We start from the raw sequence: 23,298 nt of genomic DNA, 5'->3' as shown, positions 1-23,298 counted from the left end.
ACCAAGATATTTAGGATCAGAAATGATTTTATTGATAGGAAAACCTGTCTTTCATGAAGCATATTCAGGCAGTAGCCTATACACCAACACTGAAACACATGAGCACATACTACAGTTTAAAAAAGCAGAAATACAATCTGAGCTGACAGAAAATGCTCTGTTTTAGTTTAATACACACAGTTAAGCTCAAACACACTATTTTATGAACATATAGGTTCACCTGCTGAATTAAAAACAGAACAAATGAAGCAAAGAAAGTGAAAACCATAAAGCAGATTCAGGCAGTAGGCGTATAGATTCACTCTTAAGAGTATTACCCTACAGAACAGTACAGTTTACAGAGAAGAGAGAACATCTGATCCTTTACAAAAACACTATATGCTCTGTTTAGTTTTGAGTAACTCTCCCTAGTTATCCCAAATATTTAGAAATGTGACAGTAATCTGAATACGTCTTTTTAAAATGTAACTGTAAATGACTACAGTCATGTTTATGTTTGATGTATTTGCATCAGGTTTTCGTAATCCTGTTACAGTTAATCCATTACTCATCAGGCGTGCATCCAACATTAATTTACTGCGAAATCCAATGTTTTCTACTACATAAATCTTACATGGATTACAAATAAAATGTTATTTATTCTAGTGTCAAAGTATCTAGTGATATGAACATTTAGTGTAAGAAGCAAATATGTGAATCCATTCTCATAGACTGCAGGATAGACTCTGAATAAACATTACAGGAAAATAACATCACTGACTTACCATTTGGCAGCACTTTACAACACTTTACTAAATAAGCACCATTGATCCTCTGCCTGACCAAAAGGCTCACACAGTTTGACTGCATGAGAGTAAAGGAGACAACAATTGTTTGCAGACGATTTTTCTTAGCAGTCCTTCTTCTCACACATAAACACATGAAGGAACCGAACATTAATTTATTGTTTGTCTGTTAAGCACCGCCTTTGTCATCCAGTATTTTAATACTTGCCAATTCAAGAAGAAAAAAAATACTGTAGTTTAAGAGGTCTTCGTGTAAACAAATAATTGACTACACACAAAATGGATGGCAACAGTTGAAAAGTAAAGCTTACAACCACTGGCAGGACATCTAAAATATCATTGTTGGCAAAGAAGAAGACATTGTGATCCAACGCTGCTAAAGCACTTCTTTGCAAATACTTACACACAAACATAATGCACCATCGCCACAGTGAGGTAACGCTTTTATTTAAAGGTTTGAATGTATTGTGTAAAGAGGATTTGATGGTTCAACCGCATGCTCACTGCAGGTAACAGCTGTGTGCACTCAAAGGTTTATTGGGTAACGTACTATATAATAATGTATGCTCATATTTTCTACTTGTTAAAAACCCAGCCCTTGGAATTAACATTTTCTGTTTGAACTTTGCAACGTTGTGGATAGTTAAGTCATAAACCATGCTATAAATGGCCATTTCTAAGTTGATTTCTATCATAAATGTTAACATGCATGAAAGGCTGTCCAGCAGTGTAGGTCAGCACTGTAACCTATTCCAGCAGGAGAAAGCTGTTTTAAAACTTGTTCTTGAGTAAAAGATGAGATTGTAATACTCTCTGACAAGTAAAATTCCCTTATTCAAAGATTCAAGTAAAAGGATAAAAGTATAAGCACCAAAATATAATTAAAGGGGACCTATCATGCAAAATGCACTCTTTTACATCTTTTATACATGAATATGTGTCCCCGGTGTGTCAGGGAACTCACCAAGTGTCAGAAAATACAACCCTCTCTCTTTTCCTCTATACCCAAATCTCTAAAAACGGGGCTGCAACGGATCTGATACAGACTGATCCAGATTTGAATTATCTTCTACGTCACAAAAGTGGTCAACTCTCCACCTATCAGGGGAATGAGAGGTTGGGCCACGGCCGGCCATTGCCGCTCGAAAGTGCTGGAGACGCTGTAGTACATATGCCAGGCCTGTAAGTGGCGCTGTAGTCTGCCACAAAAGCAGCGAAGAAGACTTCCCTTGCATGGTTGCCATGGTTGCCCTTCTGTTTATTCTCCGCTGTGGCTTTTTTTCTCCCTCCCCGAGGCAAGCGTTTGCGCCTCCTGCTGCTGTAATTCAATGCAATCCCTCCCCGTCGAGGCAAGCACTGTAATTCTCTCCAGTTAGTCCACCAGCAGATGACAAACACCGACCTCTCCGCCTCTTCCAAGGAACGAGGGGACCGTGCGGCAGAGTTTCAGTTAGATTTTTTTCCGCTGGTCAACATGTCCGTTAAAGTTTAAATCTTCTGGACAAAATTAGAAAAGTGCCCGTCAAAGGTCTTCTTTGTTATTTATTGAGCTTTAAAACAAATGAATAACGACTCTATATAATCATATGTAAGGGATAATGTGCAGCGACGTGGTCATTATGGGGAAAAGAACACCGACAGGCTGATCAGGAGCCCGACGCGAAGCGGAGGGATCTAGATCGGCCTGCCTTATGGGGACAAAATGGAGGGGAATCATTAATTTGAGGGTGAAGACTTGGTTAGGGTTAGGGTAACGGTAAGGTTAAGGGTAAGGGTTAGGGTTAGGCATGTGTTGGTTATGGTTAAGGTTAGGATAAGTCTCCAGGAAATGCATGCAAGTCAATGTAATGTCCCCTGAAGTGATGTATACATGGTATGTGTGTGTGTGTGTGTGTGTGTTACTAAGACTGGACTTGGAATGTGACACATCCTTCTGATACACAGCAAACCAAATCAATACTTGCTCGATTGAGAATTTACCATTAGCACTAATTTGACAAACTACATTTGACCCTGGGTATACAGATAGTTGTAAAGAGCCTACTATTAACCTTTGTGAAGGGTTGAAAGGGTTACTCTTTTTGTTCCTATATAGTCACCTTGAAACATTATTTTATCAGTAACCTAATCTGAGTATCAAAATATTAAAGTGATGTAACCTGATTACTTTACGTTAATTTTGGAGTACCCTATCAAGTTGAAATGCAAATAAATACAAGAGAAAATAAATATCAATAAGATGTTTCTTTCTTGAGTATATTATGTGAGACAACAGATCAACGTGTCCTTAGAAAAGGAGAAACCAAGATATTTAGGATCAAAAGTGTTCCGATTAAATTAAAGTCAAATTCAGTATTTTAGTTGAATAAATCAGCTGTTTACCTTCTGTATTTAAATAAAGGTTTTTAAAATAAAGAAGAATGAAAGTCAAAATGAAACCAAAAACTAAATTCAGATACTCTGTCTACCTATAATAATAGTTATCCTAATCTTTTTTAAATCTGCCAGTAATCTGATTATACATTTTGAATGTAGCTGTAAGAGAATACAGTTACCTTTTTTTGTAGTCCTTTGCATAATTCTGTTACATGTGATCCGTTACTCTCCAAGCCTTTATGATTGCAAATATAATATTCTATATTCTTAATTCATAATGTTCTCACTGAGCAGTATGCATATGTATCCATTGTCACGCTCACAGATACAGATCAGAACCCAATAGCACGACACAGTAGGGATGCATATCGTTGACTTTTTTACGATACCGATACCGATACCACTGAACGATACCGATACTCAACCGATACATATCGTGATACTTTCATGTTGCATAAGGGAAACATTTTATCATCCCGCAATTACTCCCATGAAGCGCTTTATTATATAGTTAACATGTCAAATGAATATTAAATTCAATTGTGGGACTTGGACCTTTTAGTACTGAACAAACAATGAAAAACACGTTATCTATGAAGAAAACTGATTCTGCAATATCATTTATATCAACCATCAGGCGGGAATAGCACATCTTCCCAATGGCAAAAATAAAATAGCACCAGTATAATCGATATTCAACCTGAGATTCGACTGACCAGAGAACACATAAAGGATCATGAGATCTCGGCATTGCACATAAAACAAATAGCATCCTTAAAATCAACATTTGCCTGATGAAAGAAAACAAATCCCATCACAGTTCAGTTTTGTGCATTCATCTTCAAGAAGATGAGCATATCTGCTCTCTGGATCCAAACGGGCCCTTTCACAGCGTAGGATATCACCTGCTAAACTGAACACTCTCTCGCTTGGCACGCTGCTTCCCTGAACACAAAGGTACTTGGTTGCCATACGAGACAGCATTGGTTGGAGATTGGATGTGTTGCCACCTTTCCCAGAAATAAACTTCTTGCAGTGGTTACAGACCCCACCATTCAGACTGGCAGTGGTTACAGACCCCACCATTCAGACTGGCAGTGGTTACAGACCCCACCATTCAGACTGGCAGTCATATGCAGCCACACTTTAGATTTTCAAAAGTGACTTGGTTGCGGAGTTTCACTGCGAAATTGACATCGTAATTCCGACGGTTTGGGCACAAGTTTAAGGATATTATGCCTCACTTTTATAAAAAAAAAAAATATTAAAAAAAAAAAAAAAAAAGTATCGAAAACCGGATCTGATTTCGGTACGGTATACCGTAGCCACCAGTAACCGGTATTTCGGTAATACCGGGAACCGGTATGCACCCCTACGACACAGACACAGGCAGTGTTTCAGAAATGTTCCGTTTATTCCGGTCAGGGACAGGCAGGGTCAGAACCAGGAAATCCAGCAGAAAGGCAAACAATCCGAGAAGGGGCAGGCAGAACAGGGCTCAGAACCAGGCGATCCGTCAGAGAGGCAAACTAATCCGAGCAGGGAGCAGGCAGAGAACTCGAGGTCCGATTACAGGCAGGTCGGAGTCAAAACCGGGCAGGACAGGAATATAGGCTAGTGAATAGCAACCACTGGAGAGCTTGGCAGAACTGACAAGACAATCTGGCAAAGGGCAGGTGAGAGTGAGGTGATATAAATACTGTGGAGTAATGAGGGAATGAGTAACAGGTGAGGGGAAGGGCTGGGGAGACCAGGTGAGGGAAGTGAGCTGATTGCCAGAGCCTGGAGGAAGGCGGGATCTGAAATGACAGGAGAGTTAAAGGTGTGCCAAAACAACAACAATAAAAGTGTCTAACTTGTGACAGAACCCCCCCCTCTATGGACGGCTCCTGACGTCCCACGTGGTTGATCGGGATGAGCCTGGTGAAAGTCAGTAATGAGGGATGGGTCAAAGATACTGCGAGCGGGCACCAATGAACGCTCTTCAGGACCATAACCCTCCCAGTGTACCAGGTACTGCAAACCTCTTCCACGTCGCTGGGATTTGATGAGGCGACGGACAGTGTAAACAGTCTCCCCGTCAATAATCCGGGGTGGTGGTGGGGGTCTAGAGGGGGGCTGAAGAGGGCTCACATTAACTGGTTTGATCTTGGACACATGGAAGGTAGGATGAATCCTCATAGAAGGGGGCAGACGCAGGCGGACAGCTGCAGGATTGATGACTCTTGATATGGGAAATGGGCCTACAAAACGGGGAGACAACTTCTTCGACTCAACTCTGAGAGGAAGATCCCGTGTGGAGAGCCAGACACGTTGCCCAGGGGAGTAATGTGGAGCTGGCTTGCGACGACGATTGGCGGACCGTTGATAACGGTCGGAAGAGCGCAGTAGCGCAGAGCGGGCCTTTAACCACATGCGTCGACACCGGTTTACAAACGCCTGGGCAGATGGGACGCTGGCCTCACGTTCCTGTGCAGAAAAAAGGGGTGGCTGATATCCACGGGAGCATTGGAATGGGGAAAGACCAGTAGCAGAACTAGGGAGGGTGTTGTGGGCATACTCAACCCATATAAGCTGCTTCGCCCAGGCGGAGGGAGTGGAGGAGGCAAGACAGCGTAAGGCAGTCTCCATCTCCTGGTTCATTCGCTCTGCTTGACCATTGGATTGGGGATGGAATCCGGACGAGAGACTGACACTGGCACCCAGTAATCTGCAAAACTCGGTCCAAAAACGAGAAGTAAATTGTGGACCCCGATCAGACACCACGTCACAGGGAAGACCATGCAGCCTGAACACATGTTGTAGCATGATTTCAGCCGTTTCCTTGGCAGTAGGTAACTTGATTAGTGGAATAAGCAGAGCAGACTTGGAAAACCGATCTATAACTGTGAGTATGACTGTGTTACCGTCTGAGGGTGGTAGACCAGTGACGAAATCCAAAGAGATGTGGGACCAGGGACGATGAGGGATAGGCAAGGGATGAAGAAGACCGGAGGGAGCTTGGCGTGAGGTCTTATTTTGGGAGCAGACTAGGCAAGCAGCAATGAATTCCTTGGTATCCTCCTCCATGGAAGACCACCAAAATCGCTGTCGAATCAGGGCTAGAGACCGTCTCACTCCTGAATGACAAGCCAGACGAGAATTATGACCCCACTGGAGAACCTGGGTACGGAGGGTAGCAGGAACAAACAGAAGGTTATCAGGACAAGCACTTGGGGCTGGATGTTCGGCATGGGAGCGCTTGACCTTATCCTCCACCTCCCAGGTCACCAGACCAATGACACATGTGGGAGCAATGATATTCTCAGGATGAGATGGAGAGCTCTCTGGCTGGAACTGGCGAGACAGGGCATCAGGTTTGATGTTCTTAGAACCAGGTCTGTATGAAAGAGAGAAATCAAAGCGCGTGAAAAAGAGAGCCCACCTGGCTTGACGAGAGTTCAGCCGCTTTGCTGAGCGGATGTACTCTAAATTTTTGTGGTCAGTCCAGACCACAAAAGGCTGCTCTGTTCCCTCCAACCAGTGTCTCCATTCTTCCAGGGCAAGTTTCACCGCCAACAGTTCTCGATTTCCAATGTCATAATTTCTTTCTGCTGGGGACAGCTTCCGAGAGAAGAAGGCACACGGGTGAACTTTCTGATCCTCGGCCGACCGTTGAGAAAGAACTGCCCCAACTCCAGTGTCCGACGCATCCACCTCTACAATAAACTGCCTAGTAGGATCTGGAAAAATCAAAATAGGAGCAGAGGTGAAGCGTGATTTTAACTCACCAAAAGCCCCTTCTGCTACGGAGGACCACCGGAAGGGAATGTTCTGAGAGGTGAGGGCTGTGAGAGGGGCTGCCACCAAACTCTAGTTTCGAATGAACCTCCGGTAGAAGTTTGCAAAACCCAGAAAGCGTTGGAGCTCCTTGCGCATGGCCAGTCAGTCACCGCCTTGGTCTTGTCAGGATCCATCTTGATGTTTCCGGTGGTGACCACAAATCCCAGGAAAGGGACCTCTGTGGTGTGGAACATACACTTCTCTGCCTTGACGAACAGGTGGTTCTCCAGAAGCCTCTGGAGGACTAGGCGAACATGAACCACATGTTCCTGTTTAGACTTGTAAAAAATCAAAATGTCATCCAGGTACACGAAAACACAGACATTGAGTAGATCCCGCAGAACATCATTCACCAACCCCTGGAAGACTGCAGGAGCATTGGTGAGTCCAAAAGGCATGACTAAATACTCATAATGTCCACTGGGATTATTAAATCCCGTCTTCCACTCTTCCCCCTCTCTGATTCTCACTAAATGGTACGCGTTACGTAAGTCCAGCTTAGTAAAAATAGTAGCGCCTTGCAGAGATGGAGTACTCGAGTCCTGGACTCGGACTCGAGTCGGACTCGAGTGCCGATTTTCGGGACTCGTGACTCGACTCGGACTCCCGCACTGATTGACGCGACTCGGACTTGGACTCGTGAATTCTCGCGCACGATGACTTGGACTCGGACTCGGACTCGTGAATTATCGCGTACGCTGACTTGGACTCGGACTCGGACTCGTGAATTTTTCCCCCCATGATGACTCGGACTCGACTTGTACATTGACGCTCCGACTTGGACTCGGACTCGAGCAAGTTTTCTATGGAGTCTGATGTCCTCTATCCTGGCGTGTGCACCGGCTGCGAGGCGAGTTCACGTACTGGGCCCCGCTATTCCAGTCTAAAGATGTCTAGAGACACACCCCGCATCGTGCTGTATGCTTTCACACATTCTGCTTCCACATTGGAAAAGAGCAGCGCAAAATGCTCTATGTGGAAACAATATTGAAGAGAAGGCTCCGTAACACATTACTCTAAACATCGAGTTCAGACATATAGGCTGTCTTGAACACTATCATCAGAGTAACGTGATCTAATCAATAAATAAAGATTCAGCCGATTACACGAAAGCATATGGCTACTTAACATGCAGAATGACGTCATTTTGCATGCTAAGTAGCCATGTGCTTTCTGGGGCTAAATCTTTATCAGTAAACCGATTTAACCGGTAAAAGTTCCTTCAAAATAAGAGTCCCGATCTTATTACTATCAAAATAAAAGTGCAAAACGAAAACTTTACCATAGGAAAATATTGGCATACAAATATAATCACTTCTCTAAAAGGTAACTCATTTTAAACATAGTTTATATATAATAATAATAATAATAATAATATTAATATTAGTAATAAGCTTTATATTTGTATAGCACCTATTACAAGAATTGTAGCCAAACTGGCTTCACAGCAGTTCAATAGACAGATTAGTATAACATGACAGGATAAAAGCAATGTAGAGGAGCAGCTACATTTCAACACATATATCCATGAAGATTAATACATGAAGACTTGTGACTCGGACTTGACTTGGACTCTTCTTAGGTGACTCGGACTTGGACTCGGACTCGAACACAGGTAATGATGACTCGGACTCGGACTTGACTCGGACACTCCTTGGGTGACTCGGACTTGGACTCGGACTCGAACACAGGTAATGATGACTCGGACTCGGACTCGACTCGGACATTCCTTGGGTGACTCGGACTTGGACTCGGACTCGACTACGACTCTCCCTTGGTGACTCGGACTTGGACTCGGACTCGAAGAGTGGTGACTCGAGAGTGACTTGGACTCGTGAATTGGTGACTTGACTACAACACTGGCGCCTTGTAACAGTTCAAAAGCAGAGGAAACAAGTGGAAGGGGATACCTGTTCTTGACTGTGATGTTATTTAGTCCTCTGTAGTCAATGCATGGACGCAGAGTTTTATCCTTCTTACCCACGAAGAAAAACCCTGCACCAGCAGGAGATGATGAAGGCCGGATAAGTCCTGCATCCAGAGAGTCATTGATATATTTCTCCATTGACTTAGTTTCAGGAGCCGATAGGGAAATAAGTCGACCTCTAGGAGGAGACGTACCAGGTAACAGGTCAATAGGACAGTCATAAGCACGATGAGGCGGGAGTGAGGTGGCCCGAACCTTGTTAAAGGCCTCTCTAAGGTCCCAGTAATCCTTGGGAACACCGGAAATGTCTTGACACTCAGAGGTAATCGGCTGACTGGAATCAATAGAGGAACTAGATTTTAAGCAGACAGCATGACAATGAGCACTCCACTCTCTAATTGTCCCTGAAGCCCAATCTATATGAGGATTATGCCTCCTTAACCAAGGAAACCCCAAAATGACAGGCTGATGTGGTGCATGGATAAGGTGAAAAGAGAGTGTTTCGCTGTGATTACCTGACATGCTCATTTGAACAGGAGTTGAACGGTGTGTGACTCTGCAGAGAAGACGGCCATCTAGAGCAGTAGCGTTGATGGGCTTTTCCAAAACTTCCCGACCAAGTCCCATCTGGAAGGCCAGTGTTATGTCCAAAAGGCTGGCATCAGCACCAGAGTCAATAAGAACTGCCACAGTGTGCATCTTCCCAGAGCAGCTCAGCTGAGCATGGATTAGGGGTCGAGAGGGCATTTCTAAATTCATAATTCGGCTCACCAGCGCCCTCTGGATGACTGGTGAGCCCTGCCTTTTACAGGACAAGAGGAGGCAAAATGACCATCCTGGCCACAGTACAAACAGCTGTTTTCCCGCAGGCGGCGCTGTCGTTCTGCCTCTGAGAGCCGGGTCCGCCCCAGCTGCATTGGTTCAGGAGAGTTAGAAAATCCTCCTCTCACCTGTTCAGGAACATGCGCAGACGGAAGAGGCGGAGCTTGAGGAGCGGCGGAGAAAACCCTCTCTTTCCTCCGCTCCCGAAGATGGCTGTCAATGCGAATGGAGAGAGCCACCAGCTCATCTAAGTCAGCAGGAAGATCCCGAGCTGCCAGCTCGTCTTTAATGCGATCCGACAGACCGTTGTAGAAGGCATCGAGGAGTGAAGAAGCATTCCAGTTACTCTCGGCGGCTATGGTACGAAACTCGATGGAATAATCTGACACGGATCTGCCTCCTTGCGCCAGGTTAAACAGTCCCCGAGCTATCTCTCTTCCGGGCGTAGCGTGATCAAAGACTTTCCGCAGTTCATCGGTGAATAAGCTTACAGACGAGCAGGCAAGGGATTGTCTCTCCCATTCGGCGGTACCCCAGTCTTTAGCTTTGCCCGTGAGAAGAGAGACAATATACGCCACACGAGACCTTTCTGTTGGGAAGGCGGAAGACTGGAGCTCGAAGGCGAGGGAACATTGGACCAGGAATGGTCTGCACGAACCTGGGGCTCCGGAGTAGCGTTCCAGAGGAGGCAAGCGTGCATCCGACACCGGAGGAGTCTGGACTCGAGTAGCGGAAGCTGGAGTTAGATCCGGACTTAGGACCGTAGGAGGACGGTTCAGAAGATGATCACGGAGATTCTCAAAGGTCCGTTCGTGACGAGCTGCCATCGCCTGCATAGCTTCAGCCATGAAGGTAAGCTGCTGCTCGTGGCGTTGTAACATGACATCTTGCGTCGGCGGCTCTGTCGCTGAGTCGGCTGGGTTCATGTTGGCCAGATTGTACTGTCACGCTCACAGATACAGATCAGAACCCAATAGCACGACACAGACACAGGCAGTGTTTCAGAAATGTTCCGTTTATTCCGGTCAGGGACAGGCAGGGTCAGAACCAGGAAATCCAGCAGAAAGGCAAACAATCCGAGAAGGGGCAGGCAGAACAGGGCTCAGAACCAGGCGATCCGTCAGAGAGGCAAACTAATCCGAGCAGGGAGCAGGCAGAGAACTCGAGGTCCGATTACAGGCAGGTCGGAGTCAAAACCGGGCAGGACAGGAATATAGGCTAGTGAATAGCAACCACTGGAGAGCTTGGCAGAACTGACAAGACAATCTGGCAAAGGGCAGGTGAGAGTGAGGTGATATAAATACTGTGGAGTAATGAGGGAATGAGTAACAGGTGAGGGGAAGGGCTGGGGAGACCAGGTGAGGGAAGTGAGCTGATTGCAAGAGCCTGGAGGAAGGCGGGATCTGAAATGACAGGAGAGTTAAAGGTGTGCCAAACCAAAACAACAACAATAAAAGTGTCTAACTTGTGACATCCATAGGCCAAACAAACCTGCATATTTGATTTGACTTAGTCTATTATCTGTTCCAAACTTTGTAAATGAACTAAATATTAAGATACTATCTTAATATAATAGTATCTTATATAATTATAATATAATCTTAACTATTGAACATTTATCTAGGTGAAAATGGTTAAAAGGAATAATAAATTCATGTCTGTGATCAACAACCTACACCTTACTAAATTCAGTTATATTGATTGGCCAGGTCTGTCTTTCACATTTCTGTAAGAAAAGTAGAAGAAAGAGGAGGCCTATGCTATTTATTCATGAGATTATCACATAGAAAAAGTGAAAGTTTCTTCTTCTCACCGTGTTGAAAATGAATGGTTCTATCAAACCGCAGCTTTACCTTTCCGTAATTTGGCCCACGTAGAATGTATTACTGCTGAATTTACATGTTATTTGACCATGAACAGGTCAAATAACTGCAGCTAGCTAACTGATACATGTGGGGTCACAGGGTATATATGTTCTATGATCATGTATATGCGTGTGTGTGTATGTGTTGTGTGTCTGCCAGGACAGAAGTGAAGGGAGGGTGGAGCAACGTAACATCCATCTGCAGTCACACAGCTCTGGAAGTCAGCATGTCAAACAGACAGGCAACAAGGTAATAACACTCATGCACTCACAAAAAATCTGCTTCCTCTTCTAAGAAAGGTGTGATGTAAAGTTTGTGTGACTATAATGTGAGGCCATTTAGACTGACTAATATACACAACTTGATGCACTGAATGGATAGAAAGAAACAAGCTTGAAAAAATATCGTACAACCAATAATCGGCACACAGATGCACATACCCAGTCGGTAAAAAACATCCATGTTCCTAATTCCCCCCAGCTGTTCACCACTTACTCCATGTAAGCTACGTAATGTGACCACTGGGATTACCCGGGGGTGCACAGGTGACGTAGTAACAGCAATATTTACATACCTGTAACTGAACACACACTACATATAGCCCATACACCAGGATCCCTCTGTGACAATGCTTCTCTTGTCCTGCTCGTGTTTTTGTTATTGGACTGTCATTCCACAAGGCTTCCACTTCCCACATGAGTTTACAAACTTTCATCATCCACACTCTGTTGATGAAGTTCAGAGCCTTTCTGAGTTGTGAATGATTCTTTCCCATGATGTGATGCAGCGTGTTGAAGCTCCATGTCACTACAGACTGAAGTAATGAGTTTATATTCGGTTAAAAGCCGATAGAACTTCTCTCAATTAACATTCTGCTCCCACAAATTTGCTTTGGTTGTCTGATCTGATGTGTGGTACTCAGACGCTTTGTCTTTTCCTAAACTATTTTCCTAAACCTCTGTGAAAAACATCTTAGGGCTAAGGAAAGATGTGTAAGAGGATTCATCAGGACTTAGGAAAAGAGACTGCACGGACACTGGGAGACGTAATAATGATGCGCTAGCTGATGTTATTGAAATCTGCCGTGGTGAAATATCATTTCTCCTCTGATGGACTACTAATTGCGCATCTGGATACTTTGCCCTGTGCATTCTAATTGTGTAGTTTCATATAAAAGTGTAAAACAGTGAAATATATATAACTTAATTACCAAAGTTTGACATAAAATAATAAATAATAAATGGAAAGTTAAAGGAAATGGTTGCTCCTTTCCACTCGTATTTATCAACAAAAATCCTTATTAGAATGATTGTAGGAAATTATTTAAATAAATAATATTAAACCAATATATGGATAACTTATATCTACTGTGTGTGCTGTACATATCGCCATTCAAACATGTGGAAATAAACCCATCCAAGTCAATAAACAGTGACATTTTGACTTCATCGACCATTTGACAGTAATTGGTATGACGTTCATATTTCCACTTTTGGTTTAATATATTGTTGAAAGTTTAAAAACATGTAAATACTCTGGAATCTATGGCATAAGAAGCAGCGTAACTTCCATGATCTGTTTGTCACTTTGTGAGTCACTTTAAATGTTGGGGCTGCGGTACTGTCGTACAGCATTACCTCCTTCCCTTTGGTAAATATGGTACTTCCTATCATCTAGAGAATTCAAACAGCTTTTATCATGGCTAACACTTAAGCACTTGCAGTCATTTCATTCTGTTCAAACATTTCTAAGCAAAGAAAAACCGCTCGACCCCAACCCTGGTGTCTAAGGAGTAAGCCTTTTTTTTCAAATCCACTGCCCGACTGGCCCTTCAGGCGAACATAACTCCATAGACTGTGCTTTGGTTTCAAAATGACCAATGTTGTCAACATCCACTTTGTCAATGGTAGGAGAATGTTGAATTCTTTCTTTAGACAAATCTACAATTTGTTTGTTTACCAAGCTTCCCACAAGAAATCCCCTGCTTTCAAATGTTGTCTTGAAAGCAGGGGATTTCTTCCTCAGTGCTCATCATTGTGACACAGAATGAGAGTCGAGGTCTTTAATAACAACGACTGGGTGCTTCATGCAATCCAGTGACACTGAATTCCAGAAGGGAATTTCTTCAAATGTGTTGCACACATCCACTCGGACTTAACGACGGATTGGAATCTGATTTGAATGTTGAATGTCGCTGTGACCTCACAAAACGTTTTTTGGCCATAACTTAATAATGTATATGTTAATTATCACAATTTCTCCCAAATGTCTATTAGGATAAAACATCTTTTTGGAGAGACATGTATGTAAACTGCAACATGACAGGTTGGCGGAGGCATACAAACATCAGGCAGTAACTGTTGTTTCTCACTGTTTTGTATATTTTCTGGCAGGAGGAGGTGTTTCAGTGGTGGGGAGAGTGGTCCAGTTGGTCCTCCTGTTCCAGGAGCTGTGGAGGAGGAGTGAGGAGTCAGGATAGGCACTGTCTCATACAGAGGTAGTATGTCCAAAAAACGATATCGTTGAATACACACTTTTATACAGGGATTATTACTTCTATGTTGTGTGCAGTAAGGGCCAAACTAAGTGCAAGCTAAAAAAACAGCACAGTCTCAGTGTGCAAACGCATGTGAACGTGAGCAATCAATTCAAGCACCTGTGGTAGTTCAAACCAGGCACAGCTTGGAGGAAATATAAGAAGTAGGCATAAAGTAACAGGTGGAGATGGGCTGAACTTCTATAACCTTTCACTCAGTCCCATCAAAAGTAGCAAACAGACCAGAAGCTGTACATCGTGCTAGATAAAATGTCAGCCCATATTTACTGTCAGCTGTAGAGTTAACGTTGAGTTTATGACTGTAATGTTGTTATAAGGCGACATTTTTCTTCTCTTACTATCTGTTTTTGTTTTATTCAAGCGGTTAAAAGGGTGTACTGTATGAGGGTATACAGATATGGTTTTGGGGCAGGGGGAGTGGGAGAGAAACACAGGGATTTTAGCCTTTGTAGAACCTTTACATGAGATAATTGATCAGAATCAGCCTGTTTCAAACTCTACTTTGAAATGTGCTTGTTTTAAGCAGAACGTTGTGTATAGCCAACTGGACAAGACCAACTCAACATATTTATAGGGTCATTATTTTGTGATTTCTGAGAGCACATCTAACGCCAGTGAAGCAGATCGAAATATACAACCGCAGAAATAACACCATGCTTTTGAATAAACAGACCCTAAACTGCACCAATCCCGCACCAGAGCACAAGTGGGTTTGTTTGGAGCCAGGAGAGTACCAAACAAGCGTAAGTGGACAACCACTCGTTTGTATTGCAATGGAGTTTAGGCAGCTGTCAGGGAATCAGAGCCCAAATCTTCAGAATATAAGACCCAATTTGATGCTAATTTGGCTGTTTAATTATGTGTCATGTCTTGTACAAACAATGTATGTATAGATCCAGAGGAAAAATATGTAAAGAAATGCACACAGCAATAACACATGGGGGGAGAGTGAGTCGAGACATGGCAGAGGGAAGTTAGGTAGAGGATAGAATGTGTGTTTGTAGCCATCTTGTTACCTTTGACCTCTCCCTGTCAGACTTGCGGAAATGTCTGTCAACCAAGATTAACGCCACCCTGCCCTCACTGCTGGCCTTCTTCCCCCTCCTCCCCCTTTCTTCCTCCTCTCTTTGTTCTTCTCCTTCTCTCACGTTTGCCCCTCTTTCTACTCCTTCTATTTTTTACTCTTTTTCTTTCCTCTTCACCTCTTTTTCCCACACTCTTCTCATCTTTGTCGTTCATTTCCTCCCCTTTTCGCCTTTTTTCTCCCTCCTCTTCCTCTCCTGTCTTACCCTCATCACCTTCTACCAATTAGATGTGACACTCTCACATAGTGACCTCCAGCTCACCTCTTCCTGCAGTCTCTCCTACTTTAGTGCCTAAACAGCGTAGGAGGATGGGCTCAAGAAAGAAAGACACGGATAGATAGACAGAGGAGGTGTGTGGGGGGTGCAGTGCATGCATGGTAATGGAAGACAGATGCATTGGGCCCTATCTGTCCTTCATTACTTGTTCATGTTAACTATAAACTACAGCACTGTTAGACAGATCTTTCTTGGTACAACTTTTGCAAACACATGTTACACGTTGCGAAATGTTGCTATATTTTGAAAGTCCTGAGACCCTTTGGATGTGTTCCCTTCATCTGGCTTAAAGAGAATAATAAGATCATGACTCCTTTACTATCAAAAACACATTCAAGTTGTTCTTCAGAGTCAGCTTGTGTTGATCGTGTGTCATGTTTCCTCTGACTTACAACCACTACAAATACAAATGGAATCACATTAGTTATAGCTCAAATGACATTTACCCAACTTTTACCATTCAGAATGTAACACACCGACAAGTCATTTAAAGAGGCCCTATTGTGCTTTCTGGGGCTTTCCCCTCTCCTGAAGTGTGTTCAATAGGTTTTGTACAGTAAATGGTCTGCAAAGTTTAAAATCCATGTGTTCCCTCCAGAGGGAGTTTGTCTGCCACACTGCCCCCCCCCCCCCCCCCCTGCCTGAAACGCCTCCATTGGACTCCTTTGTTTACTTCTGTAACCTAGTAACATCACTATGTAACACTCACGTTTCTATTGGCTAGCGCTTCAACACATTGTAACTATAGGCTAGTAGGTTGGACATTTCCGACACATCTTTAATCAGTTGGCCAATCACAACAGAGCCGGCTAGTTAACCAATCAGAGCATGCTGGGCTCTGGTTTCAGACAGAGGGTGAAAAGAGGTAGGCAGTACAAATATAATCCTGAAAATGAACATAAAAGGCCCCTTTAATTCATCCTACAAATGAATGAAGAAACAATTTGAGAAATATTCTTTCTTAAATTCTTCCGCGTTTGATTAGAAAGGAATAACCATTAAACAGTAACTGAAGTTGTTATAGAGTGGCGAAGTCCCTCCCCTTCCGGTTGAGCCCCATGGGACCTTATTTCGGAAAAGTTATGCATTGGAGTCAATGGAGAGAGAAAGATTATCTTTCGATCCCGTTTGAATTGTGCCACGAATTACACATATGATGTTTGTCAATTTAAAAGATAATTTTGCAAGTCAAAAAAATTAAAATGTGTCGTAAAACTGTGAAGTAACACATTTGTTTGTGTGAAAGGCTCAATGAACTACATCTCTGGTCAACCACACACGTCACCAAGATGGCCGTCACTACTGTCTTGTCAACAAACGATTGACTATCACCACAATGAAACACGTCCTGAAGAATGTCATGCAAAGCCTGCCTTCCTTTGATTCTCTCTGAACTGCCTGGTCGTTTTAATGTTTAATGTCAACCATTTGTGCAGATGGCATGAAGTAGAAAAGATCGCCGATGCTAACGTTAGCGTTAGCATTTCTCCCCCGGAATTAAATGGTGTATTATAGAATGATCACACCGGTGACAGTACTATTCAAAGGGTTCACGAAATATGACTACTACTCTTACTGTTTAACATTTTGGGTTACTTAATGTTACTTCATGTTAAGGCTAATAAAAATGACAAGGCTGTAATGCTAACTAACGTGCTAGCTACTAGCTAGGTAGCTAACTTGATCAAGCCACTCCTGGTCGTTTCATCAGACGGGAAGCAAAAGAACGAGCAAGACCCATTGCTGGTATAATAACAACCTGGTACTAAGCACACAGGCATCTTGTTAAAGTTATCTTATCTTAGCCAGCGCCATATAGATAGATTATATCTATATTGCGCTGATCTTAGGTATCTGAATGGTGGAGGTAAACAATTGTGACATCACTTACGCGACTCTGGGATTTGTAGTCTTTCTAGTTACGTATTTTTCATAGTCTTATATTTCAACAGTTTTACGACAAACTGTGACTTTTTTGACATGGAAATGATTTTTTAAGATTGACAAACATCATATGTGTAATTCATGGCACAATTCAAACGGGATCGAAAGATAAGTTTTCTCTCCCCATTGACTTCAATGCATAACTTTTCCGGAATAAGGTCCCATACCCCGGAAGTAAGTGGGAGGGACTTCGCCACTCTATTGCATACTCCTGCTACACTAGATTGCTGAGCCACCAAGGCCATCATCCCCCTCTGATGATGCTGGGATAACAGTGCTGGATGTCCATTGACTCTAATATTGTCAGCATCTTGTGTATGTCCATGTAATACAGTATGTTCATTACATTGTGTCTCTGCCTCAGGCTGTCCACCACCCAGAACATAAACAGTTCATACTGTGTCGGATCTCCTAAACAGTACCAACTCTGTCCACACCAGGTATGGCGCTACAATGATTTCGATACTCAAGAGATTCATTCTTTATTGAGACACTCACTGTAGAACAAACATTATGCTGCAGGTATTTTCTATATGTTTATGTGTGCTGTGTTGTGTTTGCAGCCCTGTCCCAGCCCCAGTGTAAGCTTCAAACAGCACCAGTGTTCCCAATTCAATTCTAAAGCCTTTGGAAGAAGATACTACCAGTGGATCCCTCTCTACCCGGGTAAACTTCAATCTGTTAGTCTCTTTGTAATGTGATGTCACTCAAATAAATATATTTTTAAATATTTAATTTCCTGTGTAGCTGACTACATCAGCATCTCCAATAAGCCATGTGACCTGCAGTGTACCACCATGAGTGGTGAGCGACAGCTGCTAGTTCCTGCACATGATGGTACATTCTGCCGCGATACCAAATACCACGGAGTCTGTATAGAGGGGAAATGTCAGGTAACCCAACATGGAAAAGATGGGATTTTATTTTTCTGTCTGAATTACTACTATGAATGATGTAGTCTTTACACTCATTATAGCAAATGATTCTTGGCTGGATGAGTGAATCCTCTAAATAACTAGCAGCCTAATAATGGTACTGAGGACTAAAGTGTTGTTAATGTTGTTCTTTATCTCCAGGCTGTGGGTTGTGATGGGGAGCTGTACAGCAGTAGGACAGTAGACAGGTGTGGAATGTGTGGAGGCAACGGGACGTCCTGCCAGCGCATCTCTGGATCATACAGGAAGGCACTCACACAGTTAGGTAACACACACACAAACACACATGCAGACAGATGTGCAGATGTTTATCATTCTTTGATCTAATAAAAGGCAGAAGCAACCAGAAAAGTCCTAAACTTGGATTAAAAAAAAAGTGAGAGTTGCAGTGTACCTGCAGTTCTCTGGGATTAATTCCATAAATATGGAGCACAATAACTAAACACTGCTTCTACATATTAGCAACAGACCTGTCCCAGAAGACCTGAACGTTCTGAATGGTTCATAATGTAGCAGGAGATCAGAATAAACTCCTCAGTGCTTCATAAACCAGCAGCAGTATTTCAATGTGTTTGACAGACAGGAAGCAGTGTAAAGACTTCAGAACAGGACTGATCCTCTTTCTTGGTGTTAGTGAGGAACCAGTGTAAAGACTTCAGAACTGGACTGATCCACTTTCTTAGTGTTAGTGAGGAACCAGTGTAAAGACTTCAGAACTGGAGTGATCCTCTTTCTTAGTGTTAGTGAGGAACCAGTGTAAAGACTTCAGAACAGGACTGATCCTCTTTCTTAGTGTTAGTGAGGAACCAGTGTAAAGACTTCAGAACTGGACTGATCCACTTTCTTAGTGTTAGTGAGGAACCAGTGTAAAGACTTCAGAACTGGAGTGATCCTCTTTCTTAGTGTTAGTGAGGAAGCAGTGTAAAGACTTCAGAACAGGACTGATCCTCTTTCTTGGTGTTAGTGAGGAACCAGTGTAAAGACTTCAGAACAGGACTGATCCTCTTTCTTAGTGTTAGTGAGGAACCAGTGTAAAGACTTCAGAACTGGACTGATCCACTTTCTTAGTGTTAGTGAGGAACCAGTGTAAAGACTTCAGAACTGGAGTGATCCTCTTTCTTAGTGTTAGTGAGGAAGCAGTGTAAAGACTTCAGAACTGGACTGATCCACTTTCTTAGTGTTAGTGAGGAAGCAGTGTAAAGACTTCAGAACTGGACTGATCCTCTTTCTTAGTGTTAGTGAGGAAGCAGTGTAAAGACTTCAGAACTGGAGTGATCCACTTTCTTAGTGTTAGTGAGGAAGCAGTGTAAAGACTTCAGAACTGGACTGATCCTCTTTCTTAGTGTTAGTGAGGAAGCAGTGTAAAGACTTCAGAACTGGACTGATCCTCTTTCTTAGTGTTAGTGAGGAAGCAGTGTAAAGGCTTCAGAACTGGACTGATCCACTTTCTTAGTGTCAGTGAGGAAGCAGTGTAAAGACTTCAGAACTGGACTGATCCACTTTCTTAGTGTCAGTGAGGAACCAGTGTAAAGACTTCAGAACTGGAGTGATCCTCTTTCTTAGTGTTAGTGAGGAAGCAGTGTAAAGACTTCAGAACTGGACTGATCCACTTTCTTAGTGTTAGTGAGGAAGCAGTGTAAAGACTTCAGAACTGGACTGATCCTCTTTCTTAGTGTTAGTGAGGAAGCAGTGTAAAGACTTCAGAACTGGAGTGATCCACTTTCTTAGTGTTAGTGAGGAAGCAGTGTAAAGACTTCAGAACTGGACTGATCCTCTTTCTTAGTGTTAGTGAGGAAGCAGTGTAAAGACTTCAGAACTGGACTGATCCTCTTTCTTAGTGTTAGTGAGGAAGCAGTGTAAAGGCTTCAGAACTGGACTGATCCACTTTCTTAGTGTCAGTGAGGAAGCAGTGTAAAGACTTCAGAACTGGACTGATCCACTTTCTTAGTGTCAGTGAGGAAGCAGTGTAAAGACTTCAGAACTGGACTGATCCACTTTCTTAGTGTCAGTGAGGAAGCAGTGTAAAGACTTCAGAACTGGACTGATCCACTTTCTTAGTGTCAGTGAGGAAGCAGTGTAAAGACTTCAGAACTGGACTGATCCACTTTCTTAGTGTTAGTGAGGAAGCAGTGTAAAGACTTCAGAACTGGACTGATCCACTTTCTTAGTGTTAGTGAGGAAGCAGTGTAAAGACTTCAGAACTGGACTGATCCTCTTTCTTAGTGTTAGTGAGGAAGCAGTGTAAAGACTTCAGAACTGGACTGATCCACTTTCTTAGTGTCAGTGAGGAAGCAGTGTAAAGACTTCAGAACTGGACTGATCCACTTTCTTAGTGTTAGTGAGGAAGCAGTGTAAAGACTTCAGAACAGGACTGATCCACTTTCTTAGTGTTAGTGAGGAAGCAGTGTAAAGACTTCAGAACTGGACTGATCCACTTTCTTAGTGTTAGTGAGGAAGCAGTGTAAAGACTTCAGAACTGGACTGATCCACTTTCTTAGTGTTAGTGAGGAACCAGTGTAAAGACTTCAGAACTGGACTGATCCACTTTCTTAGTGTTAGTGAAGACTCGAGCAGCAGCGTTCTGAATCAGCTGCAGCTTTCTAATCGATTTGTTGGTAAAGACACCATTACAGTAGTAGAGTCTACTGAAGACAAACACATTCTGCTGAAACACAAGTCCTTTAATCCTATATATTCTTAAGGTGATAGTAAGCTGACTGTGTCATTGTGACTACAATTCAGGTCAGATTCCACGATAGTTAGGTAACTTCATTTGTTATTTCCATAATCTTAGCCTGTGGAAGCATGAAGCTGTTAAAGGGAAGAGCTTTTGAATAACGTCAGGGCTTCTTACTGCAGACTGCATCCCACCAAGGTGCTTTGTTTGGAGTGGGTAGAACAAGTGCAAGAGAAACATTCAGCCAGTCAATGCCAATATGTATTTGGATTACATCTATGTCATTTCATTCTGTATGTTCTCAATGAATATATAGAGAGATGTCAAACTTTATAAAATGTATTGCGTGTTCATTTTAGCCACCCCTTTTGCATCAACAATACTGTATTGAGATATTTTCACAGTTATTGTTTAATTATATCATTTGTATCTCTTTAATGTCCTGTCTTCATCGTGGAAAGTTTGGTTGTTAAATAGTATATCTAGTCACAATTTTCATTCATGTTATTAGCACTATGGTTTAAATCACAACAAAACTAATGTCTTGTACTTCTAGGTGTTATCCAGTTTCTAACATTGATAAACACATTTTCATTTTTTTTATTGTTTTGATATAGAAAACAAAACGCTAGATTATCTTCATTAACAGTGTTTTTAGTTTTTTAACATGTTTTTTTTAATGCTCTGACCACATAAAAAACACATGATAAAGTTTCCATCCTATTTGGTAGCCAGCCAAAGCCTCAAAAACATGAACACACAGTATGCAAACTAAAGTATCTGCATGGCGATATACCACTAGTGAGTGGAGACGAAGGTTTTTGTGGTTTAGTAGAACTGACCCTGGAGCTGCTGTAGATCTTGGTATCCTGGTTGTGACCCAAGAGAAACACGGGTTTGGGACATTTTAGCCATATGTCTGTCTCTTGTTTGACTTGGTACACAATGTGTTTTACCCTGCTCCCTGATGATAAGTTCATAACCTGAAAAATGGTGCCTGTGTGTAAAGGTGTTTCTTTCATCAGGCTATGTGTTCATCACCAACATCCCAGCTGGAGCTTCAGACATTCAGATCATAGAGAGACACAAGACCGAGAACATCCTTGGTAAGAACCCACGTCTTCTTTAAAGGTCCCATGTCATGGCCATTTCTACTGATCATAATTCCATTGTTGAGGTATACTAAAATAGATTTATATTGTGCAATTTTCCAAACTCACATTGGTTTCTCATACAGCATCTCTGTATAGTATGTGTATTCACTCTCTGTCCTAAACGGCTTGTTGGAGCTCCTGCCCCCCCCCTCCCTTTGAGCCCAGAGTGAGCTCCGATTGGTCAGCTCGGCCACTCTGTTCTGATTAGTCAACCACCAGAGAGGCTCCGCCCATGTCTAACACAGTGCTTTTTTCGGCTCTGAGCGGAACATCAGTTTTACAATGGCGTCGGTACAGCCGTATATGTTATACGCTAACTAACCGAACTCTACAACTGTTGTTATTTAGGTGCACTTGTGGAAACTGCGCCATGATGCCTACCGAAGTGGAAAACGTCTGTTGCAAAGAAATTAGAAAGGTAGCCTAGCTGACAGTTACAACATTATGTAGCCAGCTAGCTGAAAACACCAACAGTAGCACACAACATTATATGCCAAGATATACACCATACATACCCCACACCCTGCAGAACCTCCATAACATGTACGGAGTCGATTATAGACCTTTGAGGCGTAGAACGGAAGAAGAGTAAGTTATTTTTACCTGTAATAAATTACTACTGTGTTTGATGAAAAATCAAATCATGGTTTGCTATATATGAATGATATGTTATAGGAGCAAATAATTCAGGGAAGAAAGGCTACTAAGTATTTCCATCAAACTTTATTTTTAGAAATGTACAAAATGAACATGTGTAAATAAATATATATACACTGTATATCATCCATTCCTCCCCTTATAGGCATTTTCGGCATCTTGCCTATCGCAGCTTTGTAAGCTGGTGCTGGGGCTTTTTAGGATGAGCCATCAGAGTGGGTCATCCCGTCATGTGTTGTCCGCCAGATACGCCAGGAGTTTCCTGATCTGGCTGGACAAAATCAAATGCAAATCACAAAATATTAGAGAAACTTAGTTGTTTTAGGTTCGTTAGCTTGCCAGCTAGATTAATATGCTAACCTACGTTTGCTAGTTGTTCAGTGTAATATGCCAACCTACTATGAACAACAGCTAGT

At 42.7% G+C, this 23,298-nt stretch overlaps 1 protein-coding gene across 1 annotated transcript in view; it reads left to right on the top strand.

Annotated features, from left to right (window-relative positions):
- The window catches only part of si:ch211-267e7.3 (ADAMTS-like protein 2), a 41,337-nt gene that overhangs the window by 1,542 nt on the left and 16,497 nt on the right, over positions 1–23,298 (top strand). The window contains exons 2-8 of the mRNA XM_034119302.1: positions 11,757–11,846; positions 13,991–14,094; positions 17,824–17,899; positions 18,023–18,125; positions 18,207–18,352; positions 18,536–18,659; positions 22,097–22,177. Of these exons, the coding sequence (XP_033975193.1) occupies positions 11,757–11,846; positions 13,991–14,094; positions 17,824–17,899; positions 18,023–18,125; positions 18,207–18,352; positions 18,536–18,659; positions 22,097–22,177 (724 nt within the window). The remainder of the gene's footprint in view (positions 1–11,756; positions 11,847–13,990; positions 14,095–17,823; positions 17,900–18,022; positions 18,126–18,206; positions 18,353–18,535; positions 18,660–22,096; positions 22,178–23,298) is intronic.

The sequence above is a fragment of the Trematomus bernacchii genome, unplaced genomic scaffold (assembly GCF_902827165.1).
Source record: "Trematomus bernacchii unplaced genomic scaffold, fTreBer1.1, whole genome shotgun sequence".
In the NCBI taxonomy this organism is placed as follows: Eukaryota; Metazoa; Chordata; class Actinopteri; order Perciformes; family Nototheniidae; genus Trematomus; species Trematomus bernacchii.
This window is presented reverse-complemented; position numbering and strand designations above follow the sequence as displayed.